The 12,478-nt window shown below is 44.4% G+C and overlaps 1 protein-coding gene across 1 annotated transcript in view; it reads left to right on the forward strand.

Annotated features, from left to right (window-relative positions):
• The first annotated feature begins 290 nt into the window (after positions 1 to 290).
• The window catches only part of plppr4a (phospholipid phosphatase related 4a), a 33,441-nt gene continuing 21,253 nt past the window's right edge, over positions 291 to 12,478 (forward strand). Inside the window, exons 1-2 of the mRNA XM_045224852.1 lie at positions 291 to 749; positions 10,387 to 10,572. Of these exons, the coding sequence (XP_045080787.1) occupies positions 672 to 749; positions 10,387 to 10,572 (264 nt within the window). The 5' untranslated portion in view covers positions 291 to 671. The remainder of the gene's footprint in view (positions 750 to 10,386; positions 10,573 to 12,478) is intronic.

A 12,478-nucleotide genomic window follows, 5' to 3' on the forward strand; every position in this document is an offset into this window, starting at 1 on the left:
AGGTGGGTATTTGTGTGTGGGTGGGTGCGTGGGTGCGTGCGTGGGTGCGTGTGTGTGTGCGTCCGTCCGTCTGTTCCTCTGCCTGCATCTCTCTGTTCAAGATCCCATAGGCTAAATGGTTTTCGTGTTGACATGAAAATGAACAATTAGTGGTGCAGCAGTAGAGGGTCGACTCTACAATAGTTATATGTGTGGCACATACAAACACTTGTCATGCACAATGTATTCATTCTGGTATGCGCGTACTCTAATGCGCACCACCCGTGCGAAAAATAGGTTTTTAGCACACTTGTTCTGACGTCACTTGTATCAATCTTTTTAGCATTTTCCTTATCGAGTCGTTCCACATCGTTGTTTTCACCTGCTAAATACTAAATACTCACAAGGAATATAATGCAATATTTGGAGCATGTTTTTCCCCTCTAGATACCTAATTACGCACAATGCTTTGAATTGTACCATTTGGTTTTGCGGCTGGTTTCGATACAGTGATTTTTTGCGCGAGTGACTGGCTGCAGTGGAGCGGTTCATTCAATACAAGCGCGACACTTGGCGATGGAGCTGAAACCATCAGCTACAGAAGCGTAATCTCTTACATTGCCAAAATTACGGGCGGAATTAAATACAACTCTCTGTCTCCGGCCTCTCAAAGGAGAGACAGGAGGTTCATCATGTCTGCAAAAGAGAGATTAAAAGGGAAGGTGACCAAAGACAGCGTTACCTTGCTGCCTTGTTTCTATTTCGTTGAGGTAGGTGAGTTAATAGAATTAGGAATGAGAATACTATAATAATAATATAATTTAATAGGATCTCTATGGTTTTGAATGAATATGCGGTGACTGACAGCGGAAATGCAACAAAATGCAGCTGTATCATATTTTATGCACCACATCGCCTACAGGTATACCCGAAAAATGTGTGTAATTTTCAGTCACGGCGCTGTGCATTGGTATGGCAGTCACGATCAAGACTAGGATTAATGATGAGGTTGCCATAAAGCTACTTATTCAAGGTTAACGAGCTCTCTTCATGTCTTTCTGTCATATGTGTCATATCACAGATTCATACAGGAGCGATGATGTAAAGTGGTGAACATGATAGAGAATAAATCATTTTACTCTCTCTTGTTTAATCTCTTTTTCATTGATCATATAACTCAACACCCACATAATTTAGACAATGTTCGTCAAAAACTAGTTGGATTATGCATAAAGGACTCCCAAGGCTGCGTTCAAGAAAAAACTGGAATGAAACATGTTTAGCCCTGTTTGTTTTCTCCCACGCAGCGATTATGATGAAACTGCAAATCATGAATATTGATATGCCATGCTAGTTTATGTAGGCCTACTGTATTATAGAGCATGTGACGCCTATATAAAATGACATAGGCTTATACAGCCAATGAATTGATTAATTCATTAGCATTTTTTGTGAGTAGAGGCCTAATTGACAGACAGACAATAATGTAATCTTCTGAATCTGGGAGCTCTCCATAGAACTGAAGACTGCTGCGTGGTTTCAATGCATTCTTATGAGTTTGATGATGCTCCAACAAATATGCAGGTTTTACCATTCATTATAGATCAATTGACGATTAACTATAGATGATTACCTGAAAAGAACATCGGGTGGGTCTCATATGTTTTCCCCTACATAGGCTGCATTTACACAGGCAGCCCTATTCTGATTTTTTTTTCTCACAAATTGATCTTTTGACCAATCAGTTCTGAAAAAGATCTGATGCGAAAAGATCTGATGTGATTGGTCAAAATACCAATTAGTGGATAAAAAGATCAGAATTGGTATGCCTGTGTAAACGCAGCCATTGTAGGCTATATGGCTGGGTCTTGGATGTACACATTGGAGAGGGGCACGATGCCCATATTAAGTAGGACATGCATTCTCAGTGGGCTTCTATAGTGCAGGCAAGGAGTGTTGCAATGCAAACATATGTCATTGACAAGCAGAGGTTCTCTCTTCCTTGTCTGTTAACACTGACTGTTTTGGTTTTACATTTACATTTTAGTCATTTAGCAGACACTCTTATCCAGAGAGACTTACAGTTTGTGCATTCATCTTAAGGTAGCTAGGTAAGACAACCAGATATCAGTCACAGTAAGTAGAACTGTTCCTCAATAAAGCAGCTATCAGCAAAGTCAGTGATGCTAGAGAACAACACATATGTCCTGCTAACTTGTGAGTGAGAGGAAAAATAAGATACAAGTAATGAAAATGGACAAACCACACAGTGGTACATGGTGTCTAATTTGAGCACCTTGGAGAGTTCTCTGCTCCATCCTCTACTTTTTCCTCTACCCTCTTTAGCTGAAGATGTCGACTGTGTTTACTATGCTTGAGTAAGCATAAAGAACCTCAACAGGACATGAATGCAGGCTAACTCTCTGTCTAAGTGTGACATCAACAAGAAGGATAGCCCTTGGTAGGCCATGGATCTGCTCCCTGAGAGAGAGAGAGAGAGAGAGAGAGAGAGAGAGAGAGAGAGAGAGAAGAGAGACTCCGTCTAGGGAGAGTATGAGGGATCATTGGATTATAAAAGTGTCATACCCTGGGACCTAAATCACCAGCCTCGCTAGCCGCCTGATCCCACGAGCTGCCCTGGTGGCCCAGTCTCTTCTATCATAGGATTGAATAGGAGAGGGTGCAATGAAATACAAAACATTATCTCTGGAAACCATGAACTTAAGTGATGTTTAATAACTTAAAAAATTGTGCATGGTCATAGAAATAGAATCACTAGAATGCCATCCATCATGGCATTATTGACTTGAATGGGGATTCCTATTCTATGGTTAGGGTTAGTGTTCGACTTTTGCTACATAACTACAGCAGAAGTGGCTAAAAACAATGGTTGCTCAAACAGAGCCTTCCAGATTGACTGAAATTGCATTTTTGTAATTTGCCCTTTGGTGGGGGACAACCTACTGTTCCCCCTTACCTTCAGCCCATTTAGACGAATGTTCCTTTATGACTGCTTAATGACAGGTAAGATGGTCATGCAGATCATCATTCTGTTAACTGCTCCATGGGGCTCAATTATATAGGTAATTAACTGGTGTCATCACAACAAGCAGAAATCCTACACATAACCTGGATGGCAGTAATCGAGCAGATGCAGGAACAGACTTGCATGATAAGCTCTTATTAAATGAACATAAGGTTGCAAAGTGCTATCAGTATGGTGGGCAACCATGTAGCACAGCTCCTAAAGTGTTTGTTTGTGATTAGGTTTATACCCATAGTTTGCTAGGCATTATTCTGATGCCATTGTTTATGTCCGTTTATTATTTTGATCATAAATAGTAGGTTGAAATTCTTGTTTGGTTGTTTTAGTAGTAGTAGTAGTAGTAGTAGTAGTAGTAGTAGTAGTAGTACAGTATTGGTCTTCACAAAGTTTGCTGCTTCAGTGTTTTTAGATATTTTTGTCAGATGTTACTATGGTATACTGAAGCATAATTACAAGCTTTCCATAAGTGTCACAGGCTTTTATTGACAATGACATTATGTTTATGCAAAGAGTCAATATTTGCAGTGTTGACCCTTCTTTTTCAAGACCTCTAGAATCCGCCCTGGCATGCTGTCAATTAACTTCTGGGCCACATCCTGACTGATGGCAGCCCATTCTTGCATAATCAATGCTTGGAGTTTGTCAGAATTTGTGGGTTTTTGTTTGTCCACCCGCCTCTTGAGGATTGACCACAAGTTCTCAATGGGATTAAGGTCTGGGGAGTTTCCTGGCCATGGACCCAAAATTTCGATGTTTTGTTCCCCGAGCCACTTAGTTATCACTTTTGCCTTATGGCAAGGTGCTCCATCATGCTGGAAAAGGCATTGTTCGTCACCAAACTGTTCTTGGATGGTTTGGAGAAGTTGCTCTCTGAGGATGTGTTGGTACCATTCTTTATTCATGGCTGTGTTCTTAGACAAAATTGTGAGTGAGCCCACTCCCTTGGCTGAGAAGCAACCCCACACATGAATGGTCTCAGGATGCTTTACTGTTGGCATGACACAGGACTGATGGTAGCGTTCACCTTGTCTTCTCCGGACAAGCTTTTTTCCGGGTTGCCCCAAACAATCGGAAAGGGGATTCATCAGAGAAAATGACTTTACCCCAGTCTTCAGCAGTCCAATCCCTGTACCTTTTGCAGAATATCAGTCTGTCCCTGATGTTTTTCCTAGAGAGAAGTTGCTTCCTCGCTGCCCTTCTTGACACCAGGCCATCCTCCAAAAGTCTTTGCCTCACTGTGCGTGCAGATGCACTCACACCTGCCTGCTGCCATTCCTGAGCAAGTTCTGCACTGGTGGTGCCCCAATCCCGCAGCTGAATCAACTTTAGGAGACGGTCCTGGCGCTTACTGGACTTTCTTGGGTGCCCTGAAGCCTTCTTCACAACAATTGAACCTCTCTCCTTGAAGTTGTTGATGATTCGATAAATGGATGATTTAGGTACAATCTTACAAGCAGCAATATCCTTGCCCGTGAAGCCCTTTTTGTGCAAAGCAATGATGACGGCACGTGTTTCCTTGCAGGTAACCATGGTTAACAGAGGAAGAACAATGATTTCAAGCACCACCCTGCTTTTAAAGCTTCCAGTCTGTTATTCTAACTCAATCAGTATGACAGAGTGATCTCCAGCCTTGTCCTCGTCAACACTCTCACCTGTGTTAACAAGAGAATCACTGACATGATGTCAGCTGGTCCTTTTGTGGCAGGGCTGAAATGCAGTGGAAATGTTTTTTTGGGATTAAGTTCATTTTCATGGCAAAGAGGGACTTTGCAATTCATTTCAATTAATCTGATCACTCTTCATAACATTCTGGAGTATATGCAAATTGCCACCATAGAAACTGAGGCAGCAGACTTTGTGAAAATTAATATTTGTGTAATTCTCAAAACTTTTGACCACGACTGTAGTAGTAGTAGTAGTAGTACTAGTAGTAGTAGTAATAGTATAGTAGCAGTACATAGTTGCATTGTCAGCTGTTGTGGTGGTTGGTTGAACCAGTTATTGTAGTATCATATCAATCATGATGATCCTCTTCATTATTTGTTAATGCCAGTATAATTCTAAGCTAGACCTTATTGTTTATAGCACTGGCAAATTAGCAGGTTGAAATTGCATGAAGGAAGAAGAAATTACCCATTGACCCATTGAGTCATACTGGGTGGGCTCTAAATTCCTTGGGGTTGAAGTGTTAAATTACCTGAATTAGTCTAATTTAGAACTAGTGTAATTTAGGCATAGAGTCAATCAGATCAAACGTTAACGGTCGATAGCCGACACCTCCATAGCTGATGTTTTGGCGGTGTCAGAGGTGTAACTGCGTTGGAGCTGTCAAATCGGTGAGCAGCTGCTCTTGTAATCATTGTCACGAAGGCACTCCTGTCCCACTTGCGTTACAAGTTCAGAACAAGAAAGTGTAGGCTATATAGAAATAATGAAGCTCAAATTTAAATCATTCAACTAAATAATGAGGATTTCTATCAGCCTAATCGATGTGTAGAATACATCTCACGTTCCAGTGTTCGAAATTGTAAACAAGGTTGCATGGGATTTATCTTAATGCGACTCCGTGCAGCCAATGGTAATGTCCACTTTAGGCATAATGGCGGGAGCTGCTTGTGGATTTGACAGCTCTAACACAGTTCCACCTCTGACATGCGGATGTCGGCTAAAGCGGATCTGATTGAATTGAGCCCTTAGTCTCAATCATTCAGTGCATGATGGATAAAGCCACAGGAGGGATGAGGGAGGAGTTGTGTAGGGCCAGGAGTTTTTCCTTACCTTGTGACCTGGTGAGAGAAACTCCCAAGTCCCATTTGTGTACATTCACTTTAAAGACTTCCCCTCCTCCCTTCTCCAGACCATCTCCGGTGACCTTCTCCCCTACCTCACCTCGCTGATCAACTCATCCTTGACCGCTGGCCATGTCCCTTCCGTCTTCAAGAGAGCGAGAGTTGCTCCCCTTCTCAAAAAACCAACACTCGACCCCACTGATGTCAACAACTACAGACCAGTATCCCTTCTTTCTTTTCTTTCCAAAACTATTGAGCGTGCCGTCTTTAGCCAACTCTCTTGCTATCTCTCTCAGAATGACCTTCTTGATCCAAACCAATCAGGTTTCAGGACTGGTCATTCAACTGAGACTGCTCTTCTCTGTGTCACGGAGACTCTCCGCACTGCTAAAGCTAACTCTCTCTCCTCTGCTCTTGTCCTTCTAGACCTGTCTGCTGCCTTTGATACTGTGAACCATCAGATCCTCCTCTCCACCCTCTCCGAGCTGGGCATCTCCGGCGCGGCTCACTCCTGGATTGCGTCCCTACCTGACCGGTCGCTCCTACCAAGTGGCGTGGCGAGAAGCTGTCTCCGCACCACGTGCTCTCACCACTGGTGTCCCCCAGGGCTCAGTTCTAGGCCCTCTCCTTTTCTCCCTATACACCAAGTCACTTGGCTCTGTCATATCCTCACATGGCCTTTCATATCATTGCTACGCTGACGATACACAACTAATCTTCTCCTTTCCCCCTTCTGATAACCAGGTGGCGAATCGCATCTCTGCATGTCTGGCAGACATATCAGTATGGATGACGGATCACCACCTCAAGCTGAACCCTGGCAAGACGGAGCTGCTCTTCCTCCCGGGGAAGGACTGCCCGTTCCATGATCTCGCCATCACGGTTGACAACTCCGCTGTGTCCTCCTCCCAGAGTGCGAAGAGCCTAGGCGTGACCCTGGACAACACCCTGTCGTTCTCCGCCAACATCAAGGCGGTGACCCGCTCCTGCAGGTTCATGCTCTACAACATTCGGAGAGTACGACCCTGCCTTACACAGGAAGCGGCACAGGTCCTAATCCAGGCACTTGTCATCTCCCGTCTGGACTACTGCAACTCGCTGTTGGCTGGCCTCCCTGCCTGTGCCATTAAACCCCTACAACTCATCCAGAATGCCGCAGCCCGTCTGGTGTTCAACCTTCCCAAGTTCTCTCACGTCACCCCCCTCCTCCGCACACTCCACTGGCTTCCAGTTGAAGCTCGCATCCGCTACAAGACCATGGTGCTTGCCTATGGAGCAGTGAGGGGAACGGCACCTCTGTACCTTCAGGCTCTGATCAGTCCCTACACCCAAACGAGGGCATTGCGTTCATCCACCTCTGGCCTGCTGGCTCCCTTCCTCTGCGGAAGCATAGCTCCCGCTCAGCCCAGTCAAAACTGTTCGCTGCTCTGGCACCCCAATGGTGGAACAAGCTCCCTCACGACGCCAGGACAGCGGAGTCACTCACCACCTTCCGGAGACATTTGAAACCCCACCTCTTTAAGGAATACCTGGGATAGGATAAAGTAATCCTTCTAACCCCCCCAAATTGTAAAGTGGTTATCCCACTGGCTATAGGGTGAACGCACCAATTTGTGAGTCGCTCTGGCTAAGAGCGTCTGCTAAATGACGTTAATGTGCCCTTGAGCAAGGCACTTAACCCTAATTGCTCCTGTAAGTCGCTCTGGATAAGAGCGTCTGCTAAATGACTAAAATGTAATGTAAATGTACTGTAACCCCCACCCCCAACCAAGAACATTGTAAATGACATCATAGCTCCTGAAGATGCCTTTGGTCAGCTGTAGTAAGATAACATTTCCCTTCAAATGTTACATTTTTGATCGCTTGCCCATACTCAACAGATTGTATGCTATCCCATTCTGTTGCTTTTGTAATCATTTGTAATCTCAGTTGGCAAGAGGCATATGGAAACTGCCTGTGTGATTTCTGTAGAAATTCAGTTCTCACAGAGCACTCAGATAATTGCTTTGCTTTGCTGAGGTAGAGAGAACTATAAATGGAGAATGAATGGAAACCCTGTGTAATCACTGTGCTTTCATAAGCCACTCATTGTATGTTCTCGATGTTCAGTTCGTGTTGTGCGGTACAAGGTGTTTTTGTGCTTGGGTAACAGTTTCAAGTTTCAAGTTATATTAGTTGTATGTACAGGATACACATGGTATACACCATCCAATGAAATGCTTCTTTGCAGGTTCCCTCTCGACAAAGTTTGACAAAGACAACAACAATAATAAATAATAAAAGATAAGAATGAAAACATAAAGTAACTCAGTTGGTCATCAACAAATGCTAAGGGTAAAGCTTTTATATAGAGACTTCCATTCTGTAATGTTAGCCATTACAAATAGAATTGGGGTCCAATCACTCTTACGACCATAGTGTATAATATAGAACAATTTATTCCTATTGTATCCTTTATGTTGTTTAGTTTGCCTAATTAAATTGGGGTTCAAGTTATTAAGTCACTGAATGGAAGCATTTTCTGATCCTGTGTGGCCCTGTCTGGAAAGAGAATTATAGTTTAAAAGTCATCAGCACTCAGAAAGGATGAGGATTACTCAGGAAGGGCGAGGATTACTCAGGAAGGATGAGGATCACTCAGGAAGGATGAGGATCACTCAGGAAGGATGAGGATTACTCAGGACGGATGAGGATTACTCAGAAAGGATGAGGATTACCCAGGAAGGGCGAGGATTACTCAGGAAGGATGAGGATCACTCAGGAAGGATGAGGATCACTCAGGAAGGATAAGGATTACTCAGGAAGGATGAGGATCACTCAGGAAGGATGAGGATCACTCAGGAAGGATGAGGATTACTCAGGAAGGATGAGGATCACTCAGGAAGGATGAGGATCACTCAGGAAGGATGAGGATTACTCAGGACGGATGAGGATTACTCAGGAAGGATGATGATCACTCAGGAAGGATGAGGATTACTCAGGAAGGGCGAGGATTACTCAGGAAGGATGAGGATCACTCAGGAAGGATGAGGATCACTCAGGAAGGATAAGGATTACTCAGGAAGGATGAGGATCACTCAGGAAGGATGAGGATCACTCAGGAAGGATGAGGATTACTCAGGAAGGATGAGGATCACTCAGGAAGGATGAGGATCACTCAGGAAGGATAAGGATTACTCAGGAAGGATGAGGATCACTCAGGAAGGATGAGGATCACTCAGGAAGGATGAGGATCACTCAGGAAGGATGAGGATTACTCAGGAAGGATGAGGATCACTCAGGAAGGATGAGGATCACTCAGGAAGGATGAGGATTACTCAGGACGGATGAGGATTACTCAGGAAGGATGATGATCACTCAGGAAGGATGAGGATTACTCAGGAAGGATGAGGATCACTCAGGAAGGATGAGGATCACTCAGGAAGGATGAGGATTACTCAGGAAGGATGAGGATTACTGAGGAAGGATGAGGATTACTCAGGAAGGATGATGACTACTCGGGAAGGATGAGGATTACTCAGGAAGGATGATGATCACTCAGGAAGGATGAGGATTACTCAGGAAGGATGAGGATCACTCAGGAAGGATGAGGATCACTCAGGAAGGATAAGGATTACTCAGGAAGGATGAGGATTACTGAGGAAGGATGAGGATTACTCAGGAAGGATGATGACTACTCGGGAAGGATGAGGATTACTCAGGAAGGATGTCATTTGGAAGAATAGTGGGTTGTCTTTTGGATGGCTTGTCTGACAGTTCTCTAATGTAGTCTGCTTTCTGTCTGCTGCTTGCCATATGTTCTTAAAACAGCTTCTAACCTTTTCCCCCTCTTTGTCTCTCATCTCTCATTCTCTTTCTCTTTCTTTCTCAAACATCTCTCTATCACCCTCCTCTGCTTTATATATCTCTCTCCCTGTCTATCTATCCCCTCATCTTCATCTATCTTTCTTTCTTCCCTACCACTACCCCTCTCTAATCATCTCTCTCTCCCCCTCTCCCTCTCTCTCTCTCTCTCTCTCTCTCTCTCTCTCTCTCTCTCTCTCTCTCTCTCTCTCTCTCTCTCTCTCTCTCTCTCTCTCTCTCTCTCTCTCTCTCTCTCTCTCTCTCTCTCTCTTATCTATCTATCTATCTATCTATCTATCTATCTATCTATCTATCTATCTATCTCTCTCTCTCTCTCTCTCTCTCTCTCTCTCTCTCTCTCTCTCTCCCTCCCCGCTCCTCTCTCTCTTACTCCCTCCCTCCCCTCCCTCCCCCTCCCCTCCCCTCCCTCCTCTCTCTCTCTCTCTCTCTCTCTCTCTCTCTCTCTCTCTCTCTCTCTCTCTCTCTCTCTCTCTCTCTCTCTCTCTCTCTCTCTCTCCCCTCTCCCCCCTCTCTCTCTCCCTCCCCCCTCTCTCTCTCTCTCATTCTCTCTCTCTCGCACTCTATCATTCTCTCTCACTCTCTCTCCCTCTCCCCCTTCTCTCTCTCTCTCTCTCTCTCTCTCTCCCTCCCCTCTCTTTCTATCTCTCTCTCCCCTCTCTCTCTTTCTTTCTTTCTCTCCCTCCCTCCCTCCTCTCTCTCTCCCTCCAGCTTCCCATTCTGGCCTCCTCTGTGGTCAGCCTCTATTTTCTGGAGCTGACAGATGTGTTCAAACCTGTGCAGTCGGGTTACAGCTGCAATGACCGCAGTCTGAGCATGCCCTACATCGAGCCGGCGCAGGAGGCCATCCCCTTCCTCATTCTCTTCAGTCTGGCCTTCGCTGGACCTGCAGCCACGGTCAGTGTAACCACAAACCTCATTCCCTAGCTCCCTATTGGCTGCCTGAAGCATGTAACATCCAATCCTGGTTCCAGATCTGTTTGTGCTGTCTTGACAACTCCTAGTGCCATGCCAAATAATGGCCATAGGAGTTGGAAGGACTCCTGTCAGATCTGGGACCATGCTAGTAGCATCAGTGTGCTCTTCAATTTACTCTCATTCCGGTGTTAGGTAAACTCACAGTCAAGGGCCCCCAATTGCACTACCAAGGGATCACGTCTAAGGGTTTAGGGCCTGTGTGCTGGCAAACTCACTGTGAGTGTGGATAGTCCCCCTCTAAGGATTCTATATTTAGTGTACCAGCAAAATTCACTCTTCATGTTTCAATTCTAAGGGTTACTCACGGCCAGCATGCCCTTAAACTCAGTGTGTTCATTCCAAAGGGTTCATCCACATATCAGTGCTCACTTCTTATGGTTTATTCATGCTGAATGAGAGTTTACTCTTAAGGGTTCAGGGAGAATCCAAAGGGCTTACTTACAATGTCTGTTTTTTTTCTCCAAAAAATTATTACTTTTAATAACTTAGCATGCTCATTTACCTGGATTTATCAGAAGGGTTTTCTCCCAATGGTATGGTCAGATGTGTTTACTCATGCAGATTAATTCACTCATAGGCTATAGGATCACTTCTGAGTTTTTTTTCCTGTAGAGTGGTTCCACATTTAGGGTCTAGTTAAGAACAGGTTTTCATTATTTCATATCTAATATCTCACTCTTCCAGAAGTGTTCTGCTCTTAGGTGTAAGGGTCAAGTGTCATCATTTTGCTAAAGGTCATGGTTTTGTAATAGTCTCTTCCATAAAGATAACATCTCTATGTTGTTCTGTCTATGGTGTTTTCTGTGTTCTAGACACTAGTGATGTGAGAAAACAGATGACCTGAAGATATCTGGGAGACAGTTTCCCATGGACTTTTATGAAAAGTGTTGGCCTAAAACATAATGTCCTGGTTTTGCTGGTTGATGATCATCCTAATTCTCCATTAATTTGACTTGTTATTTTCATACAATTCTTAGCATCACCCTGCTGCTGCTCTCTCTCTACGCTCCTCAGCAAAAATTCCTCTGACAGCGTCTCGCTTGGCGACACATTCTCTTTCTCTCCTTCAACTGTTATCACCTAGGCAACCTGCAGGGTGGTGCTTCTTGCAGTGTCATGCCTTGTCTCTCAGGCCTGTACAGTTTGGCTGGCCTTGTCTCTCAGGCCCGTACAGTTTGGCTGGCCCTGTCTCTCAGGCCTTTAAGGTTTGGCTGGCCTTGTCTCTCAGGTCCGTACAGTTTGGCTGGCCTTGTCTCTCAGGCCCGTACAGTTTGGCTGGCACTGTCAGCTTTGATTGGACTGCCGCCCACCGTCAGAACATCAACACAGGCAGACAGATAGAAAGACAGATTTGATGACTTAAAAACAGCTTCCCAGTGAAGGGTTTTCTTGTTTGCTTTTATGCTTGAATGACTTGGTCTCGATGTGTGGTCGAAACACACAGATTAGTCTACATTTAAGTCATTTAGCAGATGCTTTTATCCAGAGCGACTTACAGGAGCAATTAGGGTTAAGTGCCTTGCTCAAGGGCACATCGACAGATTTTTCACCTAGTCAGCTCGGGGATTAGAACCAGCAACCTTTCGGTTACTGGCACAACACTCTTAACCACTAAGCTACCTGCCAACCCACTTGGTTTCTCTATGTTGCTTTCTTTTACTTTAGCTATGGTGACGTTATTACACTATGACACTAGCTTTGCAGGCAAATTGGATACGGTTCAGATATTTAGCTGCGACTTGTACTCTAATTCCTTTTGTTGAAAATAAATAGGTCACTATTTCATACATCTTTAGTATTACACACAAAAACTACAGACAGCCAT

The sequence above is a fragment of the Coregonus clupeaformis genome, chromosome 14 (assembly GCF_020615455.1).
Source record: "Coregonus clupeaformis isolate EN_2021a chromosome 14, ASM2061545v1, whole genome shotgun sequence".
Lineage (NCBI taxonomy): Eukaryota > Metazoa > Chordata > Actinopteri > Salmoniformes > Salmonidae > Coregonus > Coregonus clupeaformis.